At 38.3% G+C, this 17,005-nt stretch overlaps 2 protein-coding genes across 2 annotated transcripts in view; both read left to right on the top strand.

Moving 5' to 3' along the window:
- The window catches only part of LOC103365297 (ephrin type-A receptor 6-like), a 70,086-nt gene extending 65,548 nt beyond the window's left edge, over positions 1 to 4,538 (top strand). Inside the window, exons 13-20 of the mRNA XM_008292709.1 lie at positions 869 to 994; positions 2,110 to 2,295; positions 2,408 to 2,469; positions 2,565 to 2,774; positions 2,875 to 3,024; positions 3,120 to 3,313; positions 3,785 to 3,934; positions 4,424 to 4,538. Of these exons, the coding sequence (XP_008290931.1) occupies positions 869 to 994; positions 2,110 to 2,295; positions 2,408 to 2,469; positions 2,565 to 2,774; positions 2,875 to 3,024; positions 3,120 to 3,313; positions 3,785 to 3,934; positions 4,424 to 4,538 (1,193 nt within the window). The remainder of the gene's footprint in view (positions 1 to 868; positions 995 to 2,109; positions 2,296 to 2,407; positions 2,470 to 2,564; positions 2,775 to 2,874; positions 3,025 to 3,119; positions 3,314 to 3,784; positions 3,935 to 4,423) is intronic.
- A 1,427-nt stretch (positions 4,539 to 5,965) lies between these two features.
- On the top strand, positions 5,966 to 16,999 carry arl6 (ARF like GTPase 6). The gene is made up of 8 exons (XM_008292721.1): positions 5,966 to 6,112; positions 7,141 to 7,291; positions 11,313 to 11,374; positions 11,550 to 11,618; positions 11,705 to 11,799; positions 12,020 to 12,149; positions 12,977 to 13,032; positions 14,317 to 16,999. Exons 2-8 carry the CDS (start codon positions 7,172 to 7,174, stop codon positions 14,340 to 14,342), a joined length of 558 nt encoding a protein of 185 aa, XP_008290943.1. The 5' UTR covers positions 5,966 to 6,112; positions 7,141 to 7,171; the 3' UTR covers positions 14,343 to 16,999.
- Positions 17,000 to 17,005: the final 6 nt, after the last annotated feature.

Here is a 17,005-nt window from a genome sequence, read left to right as displayed (position 1 = left end):
GTCATGATTTTCATTAAATTTTTATTTATTATTACTTTTGTCAATTTCAGCTTATTTCAGTAACAGCTGTTTTTTTCCTTATTTAATGGGAGAGTATGAATACATTTGAGGATGACTGTATATGTATATTTTTTTCAATCAAGTTTTGGTTTAGCTTTAATTAAAAAGTGGTGGAGTATTGCACCAGAGAAAAGATCAAAAATGTGACCATCCTACAAGGAGGAGTATATGAATTTGCAAAACTAGGGACGTGACAGAACGTGGATCAGCATAATACATATCCTGATGATTTGCAAATTGCATTGTTTCAAATTTTAAGCTTAATTCTTGTAGTTGCCATAAAATGAATTCAGAGTTCCAAGATGGGTGTTCCAAGTATTAGCCGACTCATGGACTACTCATGGACTAGTCCCATCACAAGGTGTTTCTTAGCATAATCAAGGAACCATAGGTTTAACAATGAACTTTTAAACCAAGAGAACTTTAAAATAATCAACAAATGTAACACCTGATTACATTTTCCTGTGCAAATGATCATATTTCAGCAGAATATTAAACAAAACAAAACAAACAAAAAACAAAACAAAAAAACACACCAATTAACTCATCTCTTCATAGCCAACAGTACTATGTGTTGATGTTTCCTTACGTCTAATAATGCTGTACATAAAAAATCATTTTCCTTCATATTGTGTAGGCCTATTTAAATTTAAGGTCGTCTTTCAATGTCAAGAATATGTTTTGTTGCAAGGAAAATGAAAAAATAAAAAAAAAGAGTATTGTCAATGTTTAATCTTCTATTCCAAAATAATGTGTAAAATATCATCCTGTATGCTGATGTGGTACTTTCTGTCTCTTTATCTTCCAGTCCCATTCTCTGGAATAAAGACCTACGTGGATCCAGATACATATGAAGACCCCACTCAGGCTGTGGAGGAATTTGCCAAAGAGATAGACCCCTCATACATATGCATCGAGAGGGTGATTGGTGCTGGTAAAATTATTAATAATCAATCATTTCTGTGATGCATGATTTGTAATTAGGTTATTTAGGGCATGACATTACCTTAATGCCACCATGATTTTCTGAACTGATATTACACAGGAATTTGCAAAGAGGTCCCAGTGATGGTTGTGAAACACCTGATAGAGGAATTATCTTGTTTAATGTTGAGTGAAATATTAAAAAGAAATCCTGAACTCCATAAAGTTCCTACTTTAAAATTTTATAGCCACTCTTATCAGCTGATTTTAAAGTAATTTATTGTATTGTACCTTATAGAAGCAAACACAGTGCTGCTGACTGTGAATAATAGTGTACGATGGTTCATTAAACTGAACAGATTGCGTCTGCTTTACAACCCCTGAGTACTTCTGAAGGCGCAGCCCATTTGTTGGGTTTCTGTCACACCAGCGTCATCTGGTGGAGGCAGAGTGCAGTTACTTGTCTTTAAAATGGCAGGACCAGAACAGTACACTGTAATGTAATTCACATTTCAAATATGATTTGATTTTATCTGATTGTGTTTGTTTTAACAGTCTGAATTTGAATTTAATAACTGAAAGTGTGACTTAGTTTTTTTTTTACTTATACATATTATATGTTTGTTTTTTTTTCTTAATTTGACCAGATATTTTCTTTGGAATTTTGTGCTTAATTTAATTTATAAGATAAATTGAAAACGCATTTTTAAAAATGTAAAATATAAATAAAAAATAAAATAATCCTAAAGGAATTATTTTTTCAAGAAACATTTTACAAATTTAGTCAGCAGCACAAACTACAGAGTAATTACTGTAATGTAATCCACATTTCTCTTTTGGTTCTGTTTGTTTCAGTGCTGAATTTTCAATGAGTAACTGAAAGTGTGACTTGCAATTTAATTTATTTTGTTTTTCACTTCTAATCTTTTTTTTCACCTGATAATCTGATGAAAATTTGTACTTAATTAAATTTGTTTAAAAAAAAACAAAAAAAAACATTTACTGAGAAAAATCTGAAAAATTAGATAATCTAAGAATAAGGTAAGATGAGATGAGATAAGATGAAACTTTATTATTTATGATTTCATTTTAACTATTTCATTACAAACATGTTTGTTGTTGCAGGTGAATTTGGAGAAGTCTGTAGTGGACGCTTGCGTATTCCTGGAAGGATGGACATTGCTGTGGCAATTAAGACGCTTAAAGGAGGCTATATGGAACAACAAAGACGAGACTTCCTGCGTGAAGCTTCAATCATGGGACAGTTCAACAACCCCAACATCATCAGGCTGGAGGGAGTGGTCACTAGGAGTAAGCGCTTCTGATGTCTATCAGTGTGTTTGTTTTTGCTGATAGATTTATTTCTTTTTGGATCTCTGTTCTCTGTTTGTCACTCAAATGATTGCTATTACTTTTTCTTCAGGCAGACCAGTCATGATAGTGGTGGAGTACATGGAAAATGGAGCGCTTGATTCTTTCCTGCGGGTGAGAAGAATATATGTTTAACAAATATACAAGTTTTCTCCTGAATATAATATTGTCTTAATCATCTCGTATGTGTCCTCTTTGTTCACTCACAGACACGCGACGGTCAGTTCACAGTGCTCCAGCTGGTTGGCATGCTGCGTGGCATCGCAGTGGGCATGACCTACCTCTCAGAAATGGGTTACGTTCACCGAGATCTGGCCGCTCGCAACATCTTGGTGGATGAAAACTTGGTGTGCAAGGTGTCCGATTTCGGCATGTCCAGAGTCCTTGAAGATGACACTGAAGCGGCGTACACGGCAACAGTGAGTGTAGATTGAGCAATTGGTAGAACATCAGTCGTGGTAGCAATGTTTGAATAACAACTGAACAAGCTTATTCTGTGCTGCTGCTGCTTTGTGGCAGGGAGGAAAAATACCAATACGCTGGACGGCACCGGAGGCTATTGCTTATGGAAAGTTTTCCTCAGCTAGTGATGTGTGGGGCTACGGCATTGTCATGTGGGAAGTGATGTCATATGGAGAGAGGCCCTACTGGGAGATGTCCAATCAAGATGTAAGCAGCTTGAACACATTGTGCCTTTTACAAAGAGAATAACCAATAAAAATGGGTTTGAGATTCAACATTATGTTTACTGCTGTTCGTCTCAGGTCATTTTATCAATTGAAGAAGGCTACCGTCTACCAGCTCCAATGGGCTGCCCAGTGACGCTGCACCAGCTGATGTTGCATTGCTGGCAGAAAGAGTCCAGCCAGCGCCCACGCTTCAACGACGTGCTCTCTTTCCTTGACAAACTCATAATTAATCCCAGTAGTCTGCTGACTCTGGTCAATGATGTTCAGAGGTTAGTGTCAAATCAATATATGTATTTATGTCACATTATCGTAATATCAAACCCAGAGGACGAACATTAAGAAAATGCAGATATCCCGGAAAGGATCATATAAATCTGTAGTTTTTCCCTAATACACAAAACAACAGGTTGGAAATGTTCATCCCAGTCCTGCTGGGTATCACATAACCAGACAATAATTATAATGTTGTTTTGGAAGAAAAACAAATCAATGAAGCTGTAATATTGCTTGACTGAGAACTCATTTCAGTTCTGCAAGTTGGTTTTCATCCAAAGTCTCAAACAGTAAACCAACTTTTGTTAAAGGCAGACTTGCTTCAGAAAATTATTGGTAATACTTCTGTAGAGCCTGTCATTCAAAGCCCCCATCCAACATAATATTCACTATTCAGCTCAACAGCATGCCAACATTTTATTTTTATTTTTTTTCTGGTACAGTTAACATTTCATTTGCCATCTCAGTTTCCCAGACTCCCCAGAGGACATGCCGGACTACCCGCTGTTCATCTCTATCGGCGACTGGCTTGACTCCATCAAAATGAGCCAGTATAAGAACAACTTCCTTGCAGCGGGATACACAACACTGGATTCCATTTCAACCATGAGTATAGAGTAAGTTGAGCTAAATTACACAGAGTGCAGCTACAATATCTAAAAGCGCACTAAAAGGAAAAAAAAAAAAAAAAGTAGCATCAAAGGAACAGGAAAACAATCACGTTGGAAAAAAATTGATTCTGCTATTGAGCTTTTTGTCCAGAAAACATGTGTAAAGTATGACAAGCTTTATTTTTTCTCCTTTTTAAATGTATTAATGCTGTCTATGTCCCCTGACTTTATCACTGTGTCATCAGAAATCTGAAGATGTGTCATTTTAATTTGCAAAGTTACACATAATAGCACACAACCTGATAGTCTAACATGACTTGTATCACTGCTGCTTTTAGTATTGCAGTATTTTGTCCTTTCTTATGCCTTTAAGTATTTACAATGAGCTTGTTGCAGGTTAAAGTGATTTTATTGCATGCTTCTCTTGATGTGCAAGCGCGCCTACTGCTATTATCAAACTGTCCAATTTTACAACTGCATAAATCTCCTTCTCAGCGACATCAGGCGCATTGGGGTCTGTTTGATCGGCCACCAGAGGAGAATCATAAGCAGCATACAGTCGCTTCGCCTGCAGCTTCACCACATCCAGCAGAGCGGCTTTCAAGTGTGAGCCCGTCACACAAAGTCGGACTGCGTGTTATGCACCGGACTGGAAACCAACCAGACTTCCTCGGCATCGTCATTCAACTTAATTGCACAAACACCAGACTGTTAGGTGTAGCAGGTACCACATGCTGCTCAGCGTGAGAGCGCTCAACCACTAGACCACATGTGGTCTAGTTTACACACACTCATTATCTTTTGGATCATTATCAATACAGCCTCCACAACAACCAACCTCTTGTCAGCGTTGGCCAAATGCGGTCTCTTTATTATCTCAGCAAATACTAGCATTCACTTGAATTTAGGACTTCTTTTCTCTAGTGTCTATTCAAGTGTTCACCGATACCTCTTCTCTTTCCAAGTGACAATCCAATGGTCTCTATTGACTTTGAATGGTCTCAAGTCTGTTACCTCATGACCAGAGAAGATGTGGATGGGATATATCATAATATATACTATGTGGCGATGGATGGTACAGTATGTGATTTTAATTTTAACAACCTTGCCAGGTGGTTTAGGAAACAAGTCACCAGATATTAAGATTGACAGAATGGTAAATACAATCATGTTTTTTGAACTGAAGACCGCTGAATGTCAAAAGATTTTATAGAAATGTGTGTTCTCTCCTCATGATAATGCAGTATGTCTTGTACAAAAAGTCTTGTGAAAGTTGTATGTTTTATTCAGTATGTTTGTTCCTGAATAAACAACCCTATTTTAATACTTAGTTTTCTCTCAGACTTTAACCACTGCGGGCCTTATAAATCAGATTTCGCTTTAAAGCAGGCTGTAAAGACACACGTACACAGCTGTTCAGTTTCTATAGATGCCTCCCCTCTCTCGCTCTTAAACACACACAATAACAATGGCCTCTTATCTGTCACTCAAGAGACTGACACGTTTTCTGGACATGAAGAATTGTCAGGTGAGTTTGTCAAAAGGGTGCTTATGGAAGGTTTTAGAGATAGATAGATGTATACTTTTTTTATTTTTTTTTTTACAAAGACATGTTTGTTCTTGCCATTATTTTACAAATAATTTTCAGTAGGAATCTCCATGCAATATATTTGTGCAATTTAAAAAAAAACAAAAAAACTGCAGGGATGGAAGAAAAACTGAGAAAATATGTAGTTAAAAATATTTCTTTAGTTAGTTTATTTCTCTTTTGTGATTGTTTTCCCATGTGAGCTTATATCTTATATCATACATTTTATGCATACTACAGAATTGCACTGCTTTGAATTCTAAGGCTGATTTTTCTGTCGCTGCCAGGTCATTGTATGTGTCATGTAAAGCAAAGCCTAGTTTCTAAATCGTTGCTATCACGTTGCTTTTGTACTCAGACTATTATTTTGCAGCAGGAGGCCGTTCTGTTTGTCCTGCAGGTGGCAGACCTGAGTCAGCACAGCGGTCTCCCAGCAACACAGTGTAAATAACTCGTATTTGTTGTCTGTGGGCTGGAGAGCATCAGAGAGCTGCGGAGAAATGAATGAAACATCGATTTGACGCTGATTGTCAAATGAACTAACTCAAGGGAGCGTTAAGAGCATCTGAAATCAAGATACCGCAGACAAATTACGGGTAAATTACAGGTCTGCTGAACAGTCTTGGCCAGGATAAGCTAACGTTAACGATATCATCACCAGCTGACGTGTTAGCATAACGCTGTAGCGAAACGTAAAGGAAAACTAAGGTTTCTTCGTAATTGAGACAGTCTCGTTAAACTGGCGATGAAATACCGCGTAAGAATCGTCTAACGTTATATTCTACTTGCTTAACATTAGCAAGCTGAAGTAATAAATTGACTGGAGGCTAAAGGTTTGCTAACGCTAGCTAGCAACAGTAGCAACAAGAGATTAACTAAATAGCTGTAAGCGAATGTTAATTACGTTGGAACCCGGTAAGAGCCCTCTAAGCATGTTAGCTTAAGCTAACGATTAACGAATAAAAGTCGGCAAAACAGTGTTGTGTGTTGTTGACTGTAGCGAGTCATTGTTTAGTAAGTTAGCTAATGCTAGGCACCTACGTCCTCTGTTAGGGTTAACGTTGCACCAACTTCGGTAAAATGTCCTTTTTAGGAGACTTGGACGCGAATTTAAATGCGAACGCTTCAAAACTCTCCTGAATCTTTGTGGTATCATGGTAAACAATATAACGTTACCTTTAGCTGTGAGGAGTGAATTGTGTTTCCCACCCAAGGAACAACTCAATTCACCACACGTTCATTGCCATTGTATTATAACTATAAGTTCAGTTTTATGGCCCAATGTTTCCTCGTGTTTTTGTGGCTCAGTGCTATCGGGAAAAATTAGCAGTTAGCTAGACGTGTTAGTGGCATGAACACCATCTAGTTTACCTCTGTGCTGTGGAGAAGGTATTTCTCACTTAATTACTTTAAAAATCAGAAGCTTTCGTTTCGTGTGTTATAAGTTTGACTACTTTTTGAGTAGCACTAATTTGAGTTCAGTTCAAGTTTAGCATAGACGTTGATGTGAACTTTCCAGGATACTTGAAATGCCCCTCTTGAAATACCTTGTGTAATCCTCAACGTTTGTTATTGTATTGTAAATGTTACACAAGTTTGTGGTCTTTTTTTTTTTCTCTTGAAGACAGAGGAAGCTGATGGTTGCTGGCTAGCCAATGGGGCTGTTTGACAAGTTGGCAGGATGGCTGGGGTTAAAGAAGGAGGTGAATGTGTTGTGTCTCGGTCTGGACAACAGCGGAAAAACCACCATCATCAACAGGCTGAAACCTTCCAATGTAAGTTTACCTGTTTCTGACATCCAACTAATATGAGAAGTGTTATTCACTGAAACAGTTGCACCTGTGATGTTCATGCGCCTCCATAATCAAGTACTGATGACATGAATTCAAATTTGTTTGCTGTTTGTATCACTGCTGTTGCTGTCCTGTGATTATGCTGATCCAAATTTGCAGAACAGCAAGCAAAAAATGAATCCTATATAAAGTAGAATAGATAGATCTTTATTGTCATTGTTGTAAAACAATGAAAGGCAGTTTGGCAGCTCTTGGAATTAGCAGCATCAATTAAAGAACACAAAGGCATTATAAAAAATGTGCTTAAAAAAGAGATTGCACTGTAACAAAGGAACACCATTACTGTCATTAACACAATTGCGGTAGTATGCACATAGGACAAAGTATTGCACTTCATCAGCCAGTGTCCTCTGTCTTGTCTTGGGTTAGGTGGTAGAGGGTGTGTGCATTTACAGTTTATCTCAGTTGCTTTGGTACATTTCTCAGATCAGAATTGAAATTCTCAAAACTACTTGTTCAATCTTCACATCATTGTGTCACTTGTGCACATCAAAAAAGCAGTTTCTCATTTCTTTGAACAAGTTCTGCTTTTCCATGCAAGTGATTACGTGGAATTCTCTGCTGTTTCCTACATTATCAATTGCTTATGTCATGTTGACCAAAATGTATTATAATGAGGCTCTATTGAATAGTCTCACCCCCCACAACATTTCGACATTAGTTCATCGCTTAACTCTTTTACATGCAAAATGGTTGAACAAGTTATCATAATATGTCAAGCATATTTCTATACATTTCCATTAGACTTTTTTTTCTAAATCTGTCCTGAATTGGTAAATTGCTCCCAGGTGAACTTGACTTTCTCTAAAAAAGGGAAATGTATGTAGCGTTACATAGATCAACCAATGATAAACCAGTTTTCTGAAAAAGCTCAAAGGTGCATCTTATGAACCATCACCTGGCAAGTATAGAGGAAGACTGCACTGTAATTCCTATAGCACTGCATGTACAGTTTCCCTAAGGAGAATGTCCTATGTTCACATTTGTACTTATTTTTTTTTCTTTTTCTTTCTATGCAGTGCTGTCTTTTCCTTTCTGTATCGCAATGACATGGTCTGTCAACAAATTACAGTACAAACAGTAAAAGCGTATATATGAATCTTGTCCAGTCTCTTGCAATCAATCTGTCACATACACTAAGGTGTAACTCACAATTTACAATAACTGTCATCAAAACTTCAGTCATAGTTTACATCAGAACATCCCTCCAGAGTACACTGTTATATTGACAACATGGCTGAACAATTTGACTGTCTTATCTGTACACATTGACAGAAGGACTTGTCATTCTGATGGCACTGACATGTTCATTGACACAGATATTTAGTTTTGAGAGATGAACTAAGGATTTTGAGCAAGTCACTGCCTTTTGCAGGTAATCCATGGTGTTTTGCTATTCGTACGAATTGTTTTGAGAAATGCACTTACTGTTTTGTAAATGTCGTGGATGATTCAAGAAATGTACCAAAACGACTGAGAAAAACTGGAACAGCCTGTGGGAAGAGGTTTTTGTGTGTGTGTGTGTGTATTTATATATATTACATATATATACACATACACACACAAGTTCAAACAATGTGTGGACTTTTAAAACCAGAGGAGAGAGCTTGCTGGACTTGGTGTATTCAGACTTCCCTGATGCAAAGCAACCCCCCGCCCCACCTTGGCCACTCTGATCATCTTTCTGTTTTGTTGGTGCCTACTTACAAACCCCTACTAAAGCACAGCAGGCCAGTGAAGAAACAAGCCAGGATCTGGCCACAGGGTGCAAATTCAGCACACCAGAACTGTTTTGTTGACACTGACTGGGAGGTATTTAAAACAACAGCCTCCCAGGGTGATCAGACTGACGTCGAGGAGTACGCTGAGGCAGCAACCAGCTGCATCGCAAAGTGTACAGAGGATGTCACTGAAATGAAGACCTTCCCAGCACGTAGAAATCAAAAACCCTGGATGACTACAGAGGTGCGCTCGCTGGTGACGGCCCATGATGCAGCCTTCAGAGTGGGAAACAGGACTGCTCTTCGCTCAGCCAGATCTGAGCTCTCAAAAGGGATCAAGGCTTCGAAACGCACCTATGCAGAGAAAATCCAGGAACACCTCTGTGACACAGGAAACACCAGACGGATGTGGCAGGGAGTCCAGGCACTAACAAGACCAGGCAGGAGGTCGACAACGATGACACTTCTCTTCCAGACAGGCCCGGCAACTTCTTTGCACGCTTTAAAGCATCTAACCCAACAATCAAAGAGAGGACTGGTCCTTCTTCTTCATCTGTCAGGCCAGCTTTCACCATCAGCGCAGCAGACACACGGAAGACCCTAGCCAGGGTCAACCCACGAAAAGCAACAGGACCAGACAACATCCTTGGACGTGTGCTCAGAGTCTGCGCTGACGAGCTGGCAGGTGTGCTGACTGACATTTTCAACATCTCCCTCAGTCAGGCCATTGTCACCAGATGCTTCAAGACATCCACCATAGTTCCAGTGGCAAAGAGATCAGTTGCAGCCTGTCTGAATGACTATCACCCCATCGCACTGACACCGATTGTGATGAAGTGTTTTGAATGACTCGTCAAACCTCACATCACAGCCAGCCTTCCTGCATCGCTTGACCCCCTTCAGTTCGGTTGCCGTCCCAACCGCTCCACAGAGGATGCAATATCCACCATCTTGCACTCAGTCATCACCCACCTGGAACATAAAGACACCTACGCTAGAATCCTGTACATTGATTTCAGCTCAGCATTTAATACTATCATCCCCCAGAGACTAATAGAGAAACTCCTCCTACTCGGCCTGGATACTGCCACATGTCTCTGGGTTCTGGACTTTCTGACTGAAAGACCCCAGTCTGTCTGAGTCGGAAAGAACATCTCCAACTCCATCATGTTGAGCACTGGATCTCCTCAAGGCTCAAGGCTGTGTACTCAGACCACTATTATTTACACTACTAACACATGACTGTGCAGCCACACGTGAGGGGATCCAGATCATTAAGTTTGCTGATTTTGTTTGTGAAAACAAAGAATCAATGTACAGAGATGAAGTGAAACATCTAGAGGGCTGGTGCACCAAAAACAACCTGCTGCTCAACGTGGACAAAATGAAGGAGATGATCATCGACTTCTGGAGGTCAGGTCCTGAGCATGCTCCCCTCAGCATCAGCGGCTGCACAGTGGAGAGAGTGGAAAACATCAAGTTCCTTGGAGTGCAGATCTCGCAGGACCTGAGCTGGAATAAAAACACCGCAGCGATCATCAAACGGTCCCAGCAGAGACTGCATTTCCTGAGGAAGCTGAAACAAGCCTCTCTCCCTGCCGGCATCCTCAGGACTTTTTACAGAGGTGTGGTGGAGAGCGTTCTGACATCCTGCATCTCAACATGGTACTCCAGCTGCAGTATGTCAGACAGAAAAGCCCTGCAGAGGATAGTGAGAGGAGCTGAGAGGGTCATCTGAGTTTCCCTCCCCTCTGTCCAAGAACTTTTTCAGAGCCACTGCAGGAGCAGGGCACTGAACATTGTCAGGGACTCCTCATACCCTCTCCATAAACTGTTTGAACTGCTACCATCAGGCAAATGTTTCCGGTGCATGAAAGGAAGAATCTCCAGAATGATCAACAGCTTCATTCCACAAGCTGTCAGAATGCTGAACTGCTGATCTACATGTGCAAACACTTGTTTATTTAAATTGCTCTAAGCTATTGGATCCCGAAGAAACGCTCTTTCATCTTGCCTGTATTACTGTGTATGTACAGCAAAATAACAATAAGCTTGTTTTGTTTTTATTAACCCTAACCCTAACCCTAACCCCCCCCCCCCCACACACACACAACCCTAGAGAGGATTAAGCAGTGTATAGATAATGGATGGATGGATGGATGTTGCAGATGGCTGCTCCTACTTTAAGCTGCTGTCAGGAAAACAATGTATTTCTCTTTCAGGCCCAGGCACAAGACATCGTTCCCACGATTGGCTTCAGCATAGAGAAGTTCAAGACATCCAGGTACTGCTCATCATAAATAACATCTTGTACTTTGAAATTTTACTTCCACTGTTGTAATGTATTGCCGACTTCTAAAAAAAAAAATTCTGACTGATAATGTTTGCTTCAAATTAATATATTTTGTCAAAAGTTTAATATATTTACATTTTTCAACTATATTTTTCTCTTCTCTTAGTCTTTCCTTCACAGTGTTTGACATGTCTGGTCAAGGCAGATACAGAAACCTTTGGGAGCATTATTACAAGTGAGTGCACTAGTGGTACAAAAATAAGAAGTCTTTGCCATTTTTATTGTTCAAATGGTAATATTATGTTTTTAATCTCTTCTTAGGGAAGGACAGGCTATCATATTTGTCATCGACAGTGCAGACAAACTGAGGATGGTAGTGGCCAAAGAAGAACTGGACACATTACTAAATCATCCTGGTGAGTTCATGTTTCTTGGCCTTGTGCTGTGTCTCTTGGGTTTCTGAGTCTCTGGTATGTCTAGACTACACGGCACATAAAGCTTGGTTTTACCCTTTTTGATCATTAGTGTACATTTTGTTTCATTAAATAAGACAAAAAAAACCCTTTTGTTTTGTTTCACCATATTGTTTAAGGTGAATTTCTCAATTATAAAGCTTTACTCTCTCTCGTACTGCAGATATTAAACACAGGAGGATCCCCATCCTGTTCTTTGCTAACAAGATGGATGTCAGGGATGCTCTGTCTTCTGTCAAGGTCTCACAGCTGCTCTGTTTGGAGAACATCAAAGACAAACCCTGGCACATCTGGTATGAACTTGCATGCACACTTATTTGCTTGCTTACTATGTCTATATGCCAGTGCCATTGAAATAACAGCAGTGTAGTTATTGTAGACAAAATGAAATCTGGTGTGAAATAATGCTGTCTGCTGTGAGCATACAGGCAGAATATAATATCCTGATTTCTATTGTAGTATTGACCCACGGCTCCTTTGTTCTTCTGCTATTTTTGTAGTCACTTTGTGTACTTGCGAGGGTTTTCCATCCTCAGAATGAGCCTTTGTAGTGTGGAGTGTCTTCGGTACATGTATAATTAAGACAATAAGTCTGTGTTAACTCATTTGACAGAAATCAATGCACGTTTCTTTTCTAACCATTAAAAAAAAGTGTATCATGCTTAAGTTTGTGAAACACCAACTGACAAAACAGGTTATAAATATATAGATTCTTTATTCTCATTTCTGATTATCTTGGTGCTAAAACGATTCAATTGGCACCACAAATTCCTCTATGCAGGTAAAAAAAATGCATATATAAACCTTACCACAGTGTCAGTTGGTCTTAACATGTTTTATAGAATGTAAGTACATGCTTTCTGCAGTAACCACATGATAGGTTTGTGATGTCTTTCCAGATATAGCTAAGGAAACACACCACACAGAGCAGCAAAGTGTATGTGGTATCTGACATTAAAGAACACACAAATTTTACAAAACTAAAAACAGACATATGCATCTTAGCGGTGAACTGAACGTCCAAGTTGATGTTGCATTTTCAGGAGTAAATCTGTCATGATGTGACAAAGCAATCCATTAAAGTGTATTTATTTCAGTGTAACTTGTTGATATTTTTCAGTGCCACTGATGCCCTGAAAGGAGACGGTTTACAGGAGGGAGTCGACTGGTTACAAGGTATGATTAGAGTTTATATAAATAATCGTGGGGGGCATTTTGTTTACTATTAAATGTACAATACATATATCCAATCACATTTTATTCACATTTTATAGTCAGTTGAAATAATGCAAATTTCAATACAATAAATGTTTTATATTAGCAGAAAGACAGAAAAGATGCACCTGATACTTTGTGTCTTACGCTAAATCTTGTGCCTAAATGAACCTGTGGTTATAATGATGACAGTGCACTCAGTATTTATTTACAGGTATTTTCTAGCTGGATAACAACATTGCTTAAATTAGTTTTACTGCATCATGGTCTTCGATTAGTTGTATAACTTAATGTTTAACAAAAGACACCTAGGTCAGACAAGTCAGTTTCATAACCTGCAGTGAATTTAATGTACTTTTCTACTTGTATGATTTTACACTGGCATTACTCGAAACATCATGTTCTGAGCATTTGATTTAGGATTTTGTTGTCGGATGGTGTAGTTTAGGTCCATTTAGTTGCCAAGGATAAATGTAGTTGATAAAACTGCTTCATTTTTGCCCTCATTTCAATCAACAACAAACGTGTTCACAGCTCTAGCTCAATGCTACAGATGTGTAAAATTTAGGAATATCTTTGTTTTTCACCACATCAGAAATGTATCCTGTGTTTGTTTTGTTGCATATCTGTGTAAGACTGCATATAACTTTGTATCAACTTGCAAAGTGCAGCATCTTCCACACGGCCAATATTTTCTTTCTTTTTATTGTGTTTGATGCTCTCATTCTAATCCTTCCATAGATCAAATTATGCAGTAAGTACTAGCCATTTTTCAGTGTTGTTTTATATATTGTGTTTTTGTGTAGCTGTAGAAGAACACTCCTAGTTCTACCTCACTATGTTTACTGTGTAATAGTGACTTAAGTAGCTGAATGGGCCACTAGGTTATTCTGAGCTAGCAGTGCAGTGTTTTCAAACTCCTGCAGCTCTTTGCATTTACAAAATGCATCTACTGAATCGAGTAAAATCTAGTGAGGCTGGGCTTGAAATAAAATTAATAAAAGTTGACCTGAAGTTTATCCCATTATTATCTAATGCTCAAATTTCAAGGTTTAAAAGATCAATTGTTAATAGCTCACTTTGTTGCAGAACACTGCAGTTGTCATCAGTTTGATTTCTCAACATTTAACATGGAGCCGTGACATCCATAGAAACTCCTCAACCTGCTTCTGCTGTTTTGTTTTTGTTCTTTTACATAACCTGCTCTATAGCTTTCTAATTAACTGTATTTCCACATTTTTCCAGATCAAATCAAAACAATGAGAACGTGAGAGCATGAAGAGGGACCAGCCAGGAGTAGCAGCATTCATGGAAGTCTCATTGAGACGAACATTTTGGTGTTAGTTTGATCTCTGTGCGACATTCCTACTGGGCGCTAGGGCAAGGACCCCTGCTTGCTTTGCAAGTAGGGGTCCTCGGACCCTAATAAATGGTTGACCCTATTTTCGGAGGTACCACGAAACACAAATGGTTTTAATGAGGCATTTAAGTGGTTTTTGGATACGTTTGGTTCAATAGAGAAGTGATCAGATTCTTTGGAACTGTGGAAACAGCAAAAATACATCTACCAATCAAAATTTTGACAACTTTAACACATTAATTTAGGGAAAATACTTTTCGGTAAAAGAGTTCTGAGTTTAAACTGTTTAAAGGAATAATAACATTTGGAACATTATGTCCACTAGGGAAAAGGTCTATTTCAACTTATAGTATCACTTACATTTTCATGGTCTTTGCGTAACAGGGATCACAGTGAACTATAGCTGCTCTGAAAGAAGCTATTGTGGTTGGTGCTTTCTTTCTCTTTAATGAACATGAGTACCTAGGCTATCTTGTTAATAAGATATTGGTGGGTGCTGTTTCTTTTCTCTTTTTTTGCATACTTCAGCCCTTAAACCATCCCGTGTCTAACAAAAGACGTGTACCAGATTCATACTGCAACATACACAACATTACACAAGTGATGTAAACTCAAGGTCTGGTGTCCTTTTCCTTCTGACTCACAATTCATTTCCACTGCAGCATTACAGCAGAAGATATATGCTCTGATCTGCAGATTTATAGACACTGAAAGCATGTGACTGTCTCTCCCTGTTTCATGCCTCCATACATCAGAGATTATTCTAAAAAAAAAAAAACTTCAAACATGAAACTGGCTAAGACAGTCAGCCCTTTAGAAATCATTTCCACCTCTGACAAATGCCAAATGTTCATTTACTTTCTTTTTTTTCCTAATGTCTCTCAGGGCCTCTATGTGGATAAAATATTATTATAGTTTGAACCATCATATCAATCAACTGTCATTTATTTCTTCAAAAAGGCACATTTTCTGCTATTGCTTTTACTAATATCAAAACATTGGGGGTAATTCAGTGCATCGCCTTTTTCAGACTTGCATAGAGGGCCATCCCACTGTCACACTGAAGACAACAGCTATTACATCTTTACTGCAGCTAATATTACATGCAGCTCACGTTTGATTAATGTTCCCCTAGCCGTAGCCATATTAAAGACTATTATTGTAAAAAGCGTAACATTTTCTAGAACCACCTACTCTGTTGTACATATTCTTACTTGTGGCTAAGGGTATATGAATATTAGTCAATTTAGCTGTAAAACGTGGTAAATTGATTGTTATAAATGAATGTCAAGTTAGCCTGTAGTCTGTTTTAAAAATCAGAACTTCTGAACACAAAGCAAATTTTCAACTAGTGTTTGATTTTTTTTGCCTTATTCCATAGCTCAAAGAACAAACTGTAATCAAAGAAAATGCTTCTCACAATTTACCTGTGCTACTTCAGTGATTCAAAGGCAGACAACTATAAAAAAAATACTACTCTACTCAGTCTGTACAAAGTTTTTAATGCAAGCCTTTGATCCTCTTCTTTAGAGGGTCTCTGACTGAAAGCTTGCATGAAAAACCGCTTCTGTTTTCTGATTGTGTTCATCAAGCTCCATCACCTCAGCCAAGCTTTATAGCAAACATGAGCTGTCTTTTGAGTAGTTTCAAGGCAAAAAGAAATTAACTGACTGAAATCTAAAATTGTGTTTTGTTTTATATAGTCAGTAGTATGTTGTTCAAGAATGTATTTTTGGGAAAGTCAAGTGCATAAAATACTCAAGATTTCCCCCGATAACACTTGACATCAAACTGAATATAGACAGAAGATATCAAGGTATAATTATTTCAGGGTAGTGGTACGGTGCAGCGCTGTACTACAGATCTAGGATGTGTGATTAACATTAAGACAGTTTTGTTTTAATACGACAAGGGTTTTGTTCTTTGTTTAGCTTTTGTGAATTTAGTTCTGTACATTTTGAATAAATGAAAAGTCAAACCACACTTGAGCAGGTCATTTTAACGGATTGAAAAGTAATTTAACAAAGTGAGTTCAGATTATAAAACACAAAGACAACAAGTTTAAGCTATTGTTGTTGCTATCAGACTGTTTACAGTTTTTACATCCTGAACATTGTTGTAAGGAGACAGTTCCAGACAAAGATGGTGTTATTTTGAACCCACTCACATCTTAAGTCTCCATGGACACTTGGTTTTTCTACTACCGATCTGAGACAGCGAAGTCCAAAACATTTAAATCTGGCTCACAGTGGCTTTATCCACTGATTTTTGTAATGCATAGTACTTTTTTTTTCTTTTGTAACTGCAAGACATTTCAGAGTTTGGCCAATATTCATATCCTCCAGACATCTTACTTCATATTTTTTTCAAATCAAGCAAAGGGTCCTAGTGAGATCGTGTTTCTCATCCTGCAGAAATCTTCTTAAAAGAAGGATCCTTTGAGCACACATTCACTTTAGAGAAATTCTAGATTCTTTGATTAAACTGTATCCTCAAATGAGCTGTATGTATTTTGTTTATGACGTTCTGTGTGTTAATTTTCAAAGAATAAATGCTGTGGGAAGCAAATGATGT

This window comes from Stegastes partitus, unplaced genomic scaffold (assembly GCF_000690725.1).
Source record: "Stegastes partitus isolate 25-593 unplaced genomic scaffold, Stegastes_partitus-1.0.2 Scaffold19, whole genome shotgun sequence".
Taxonomy (NCBI): domain Eukaryota; kingdom Metazoa; phylum Chordata; class Actinopteri; family Pomacentridae; genus Stegastes; species Stegastes partitus.
This window is presented reverse-complemented; position numbering and strand designations above follow the sequence as displayed.

Excerpts from the sequence above, each read along its gene's own strand:
- arl6 (XM_008292721.1), top strand. The coding sequence starts at position 7,172 with ATGGGGCTGTTTGACAAGTTGGCAGGATGGCTGGGGTTAAAGAAGGAG. Across the intron at positions 11,375-11,549 it reads GAGAAGTTCAAGACATCCAG|TCTTTCCTTCACAGTGTTTG; the intron begins GTACTGCTCATC and ends CTCTTCTCTTAG. Across the intron at positions 12,150-12,976 it reads GACAAACCCTGGCACATCTG|TGCCACTGATGCCCTGAAAG; the intron begins GTATGAACTTGC and ends GATATTTTTCAG.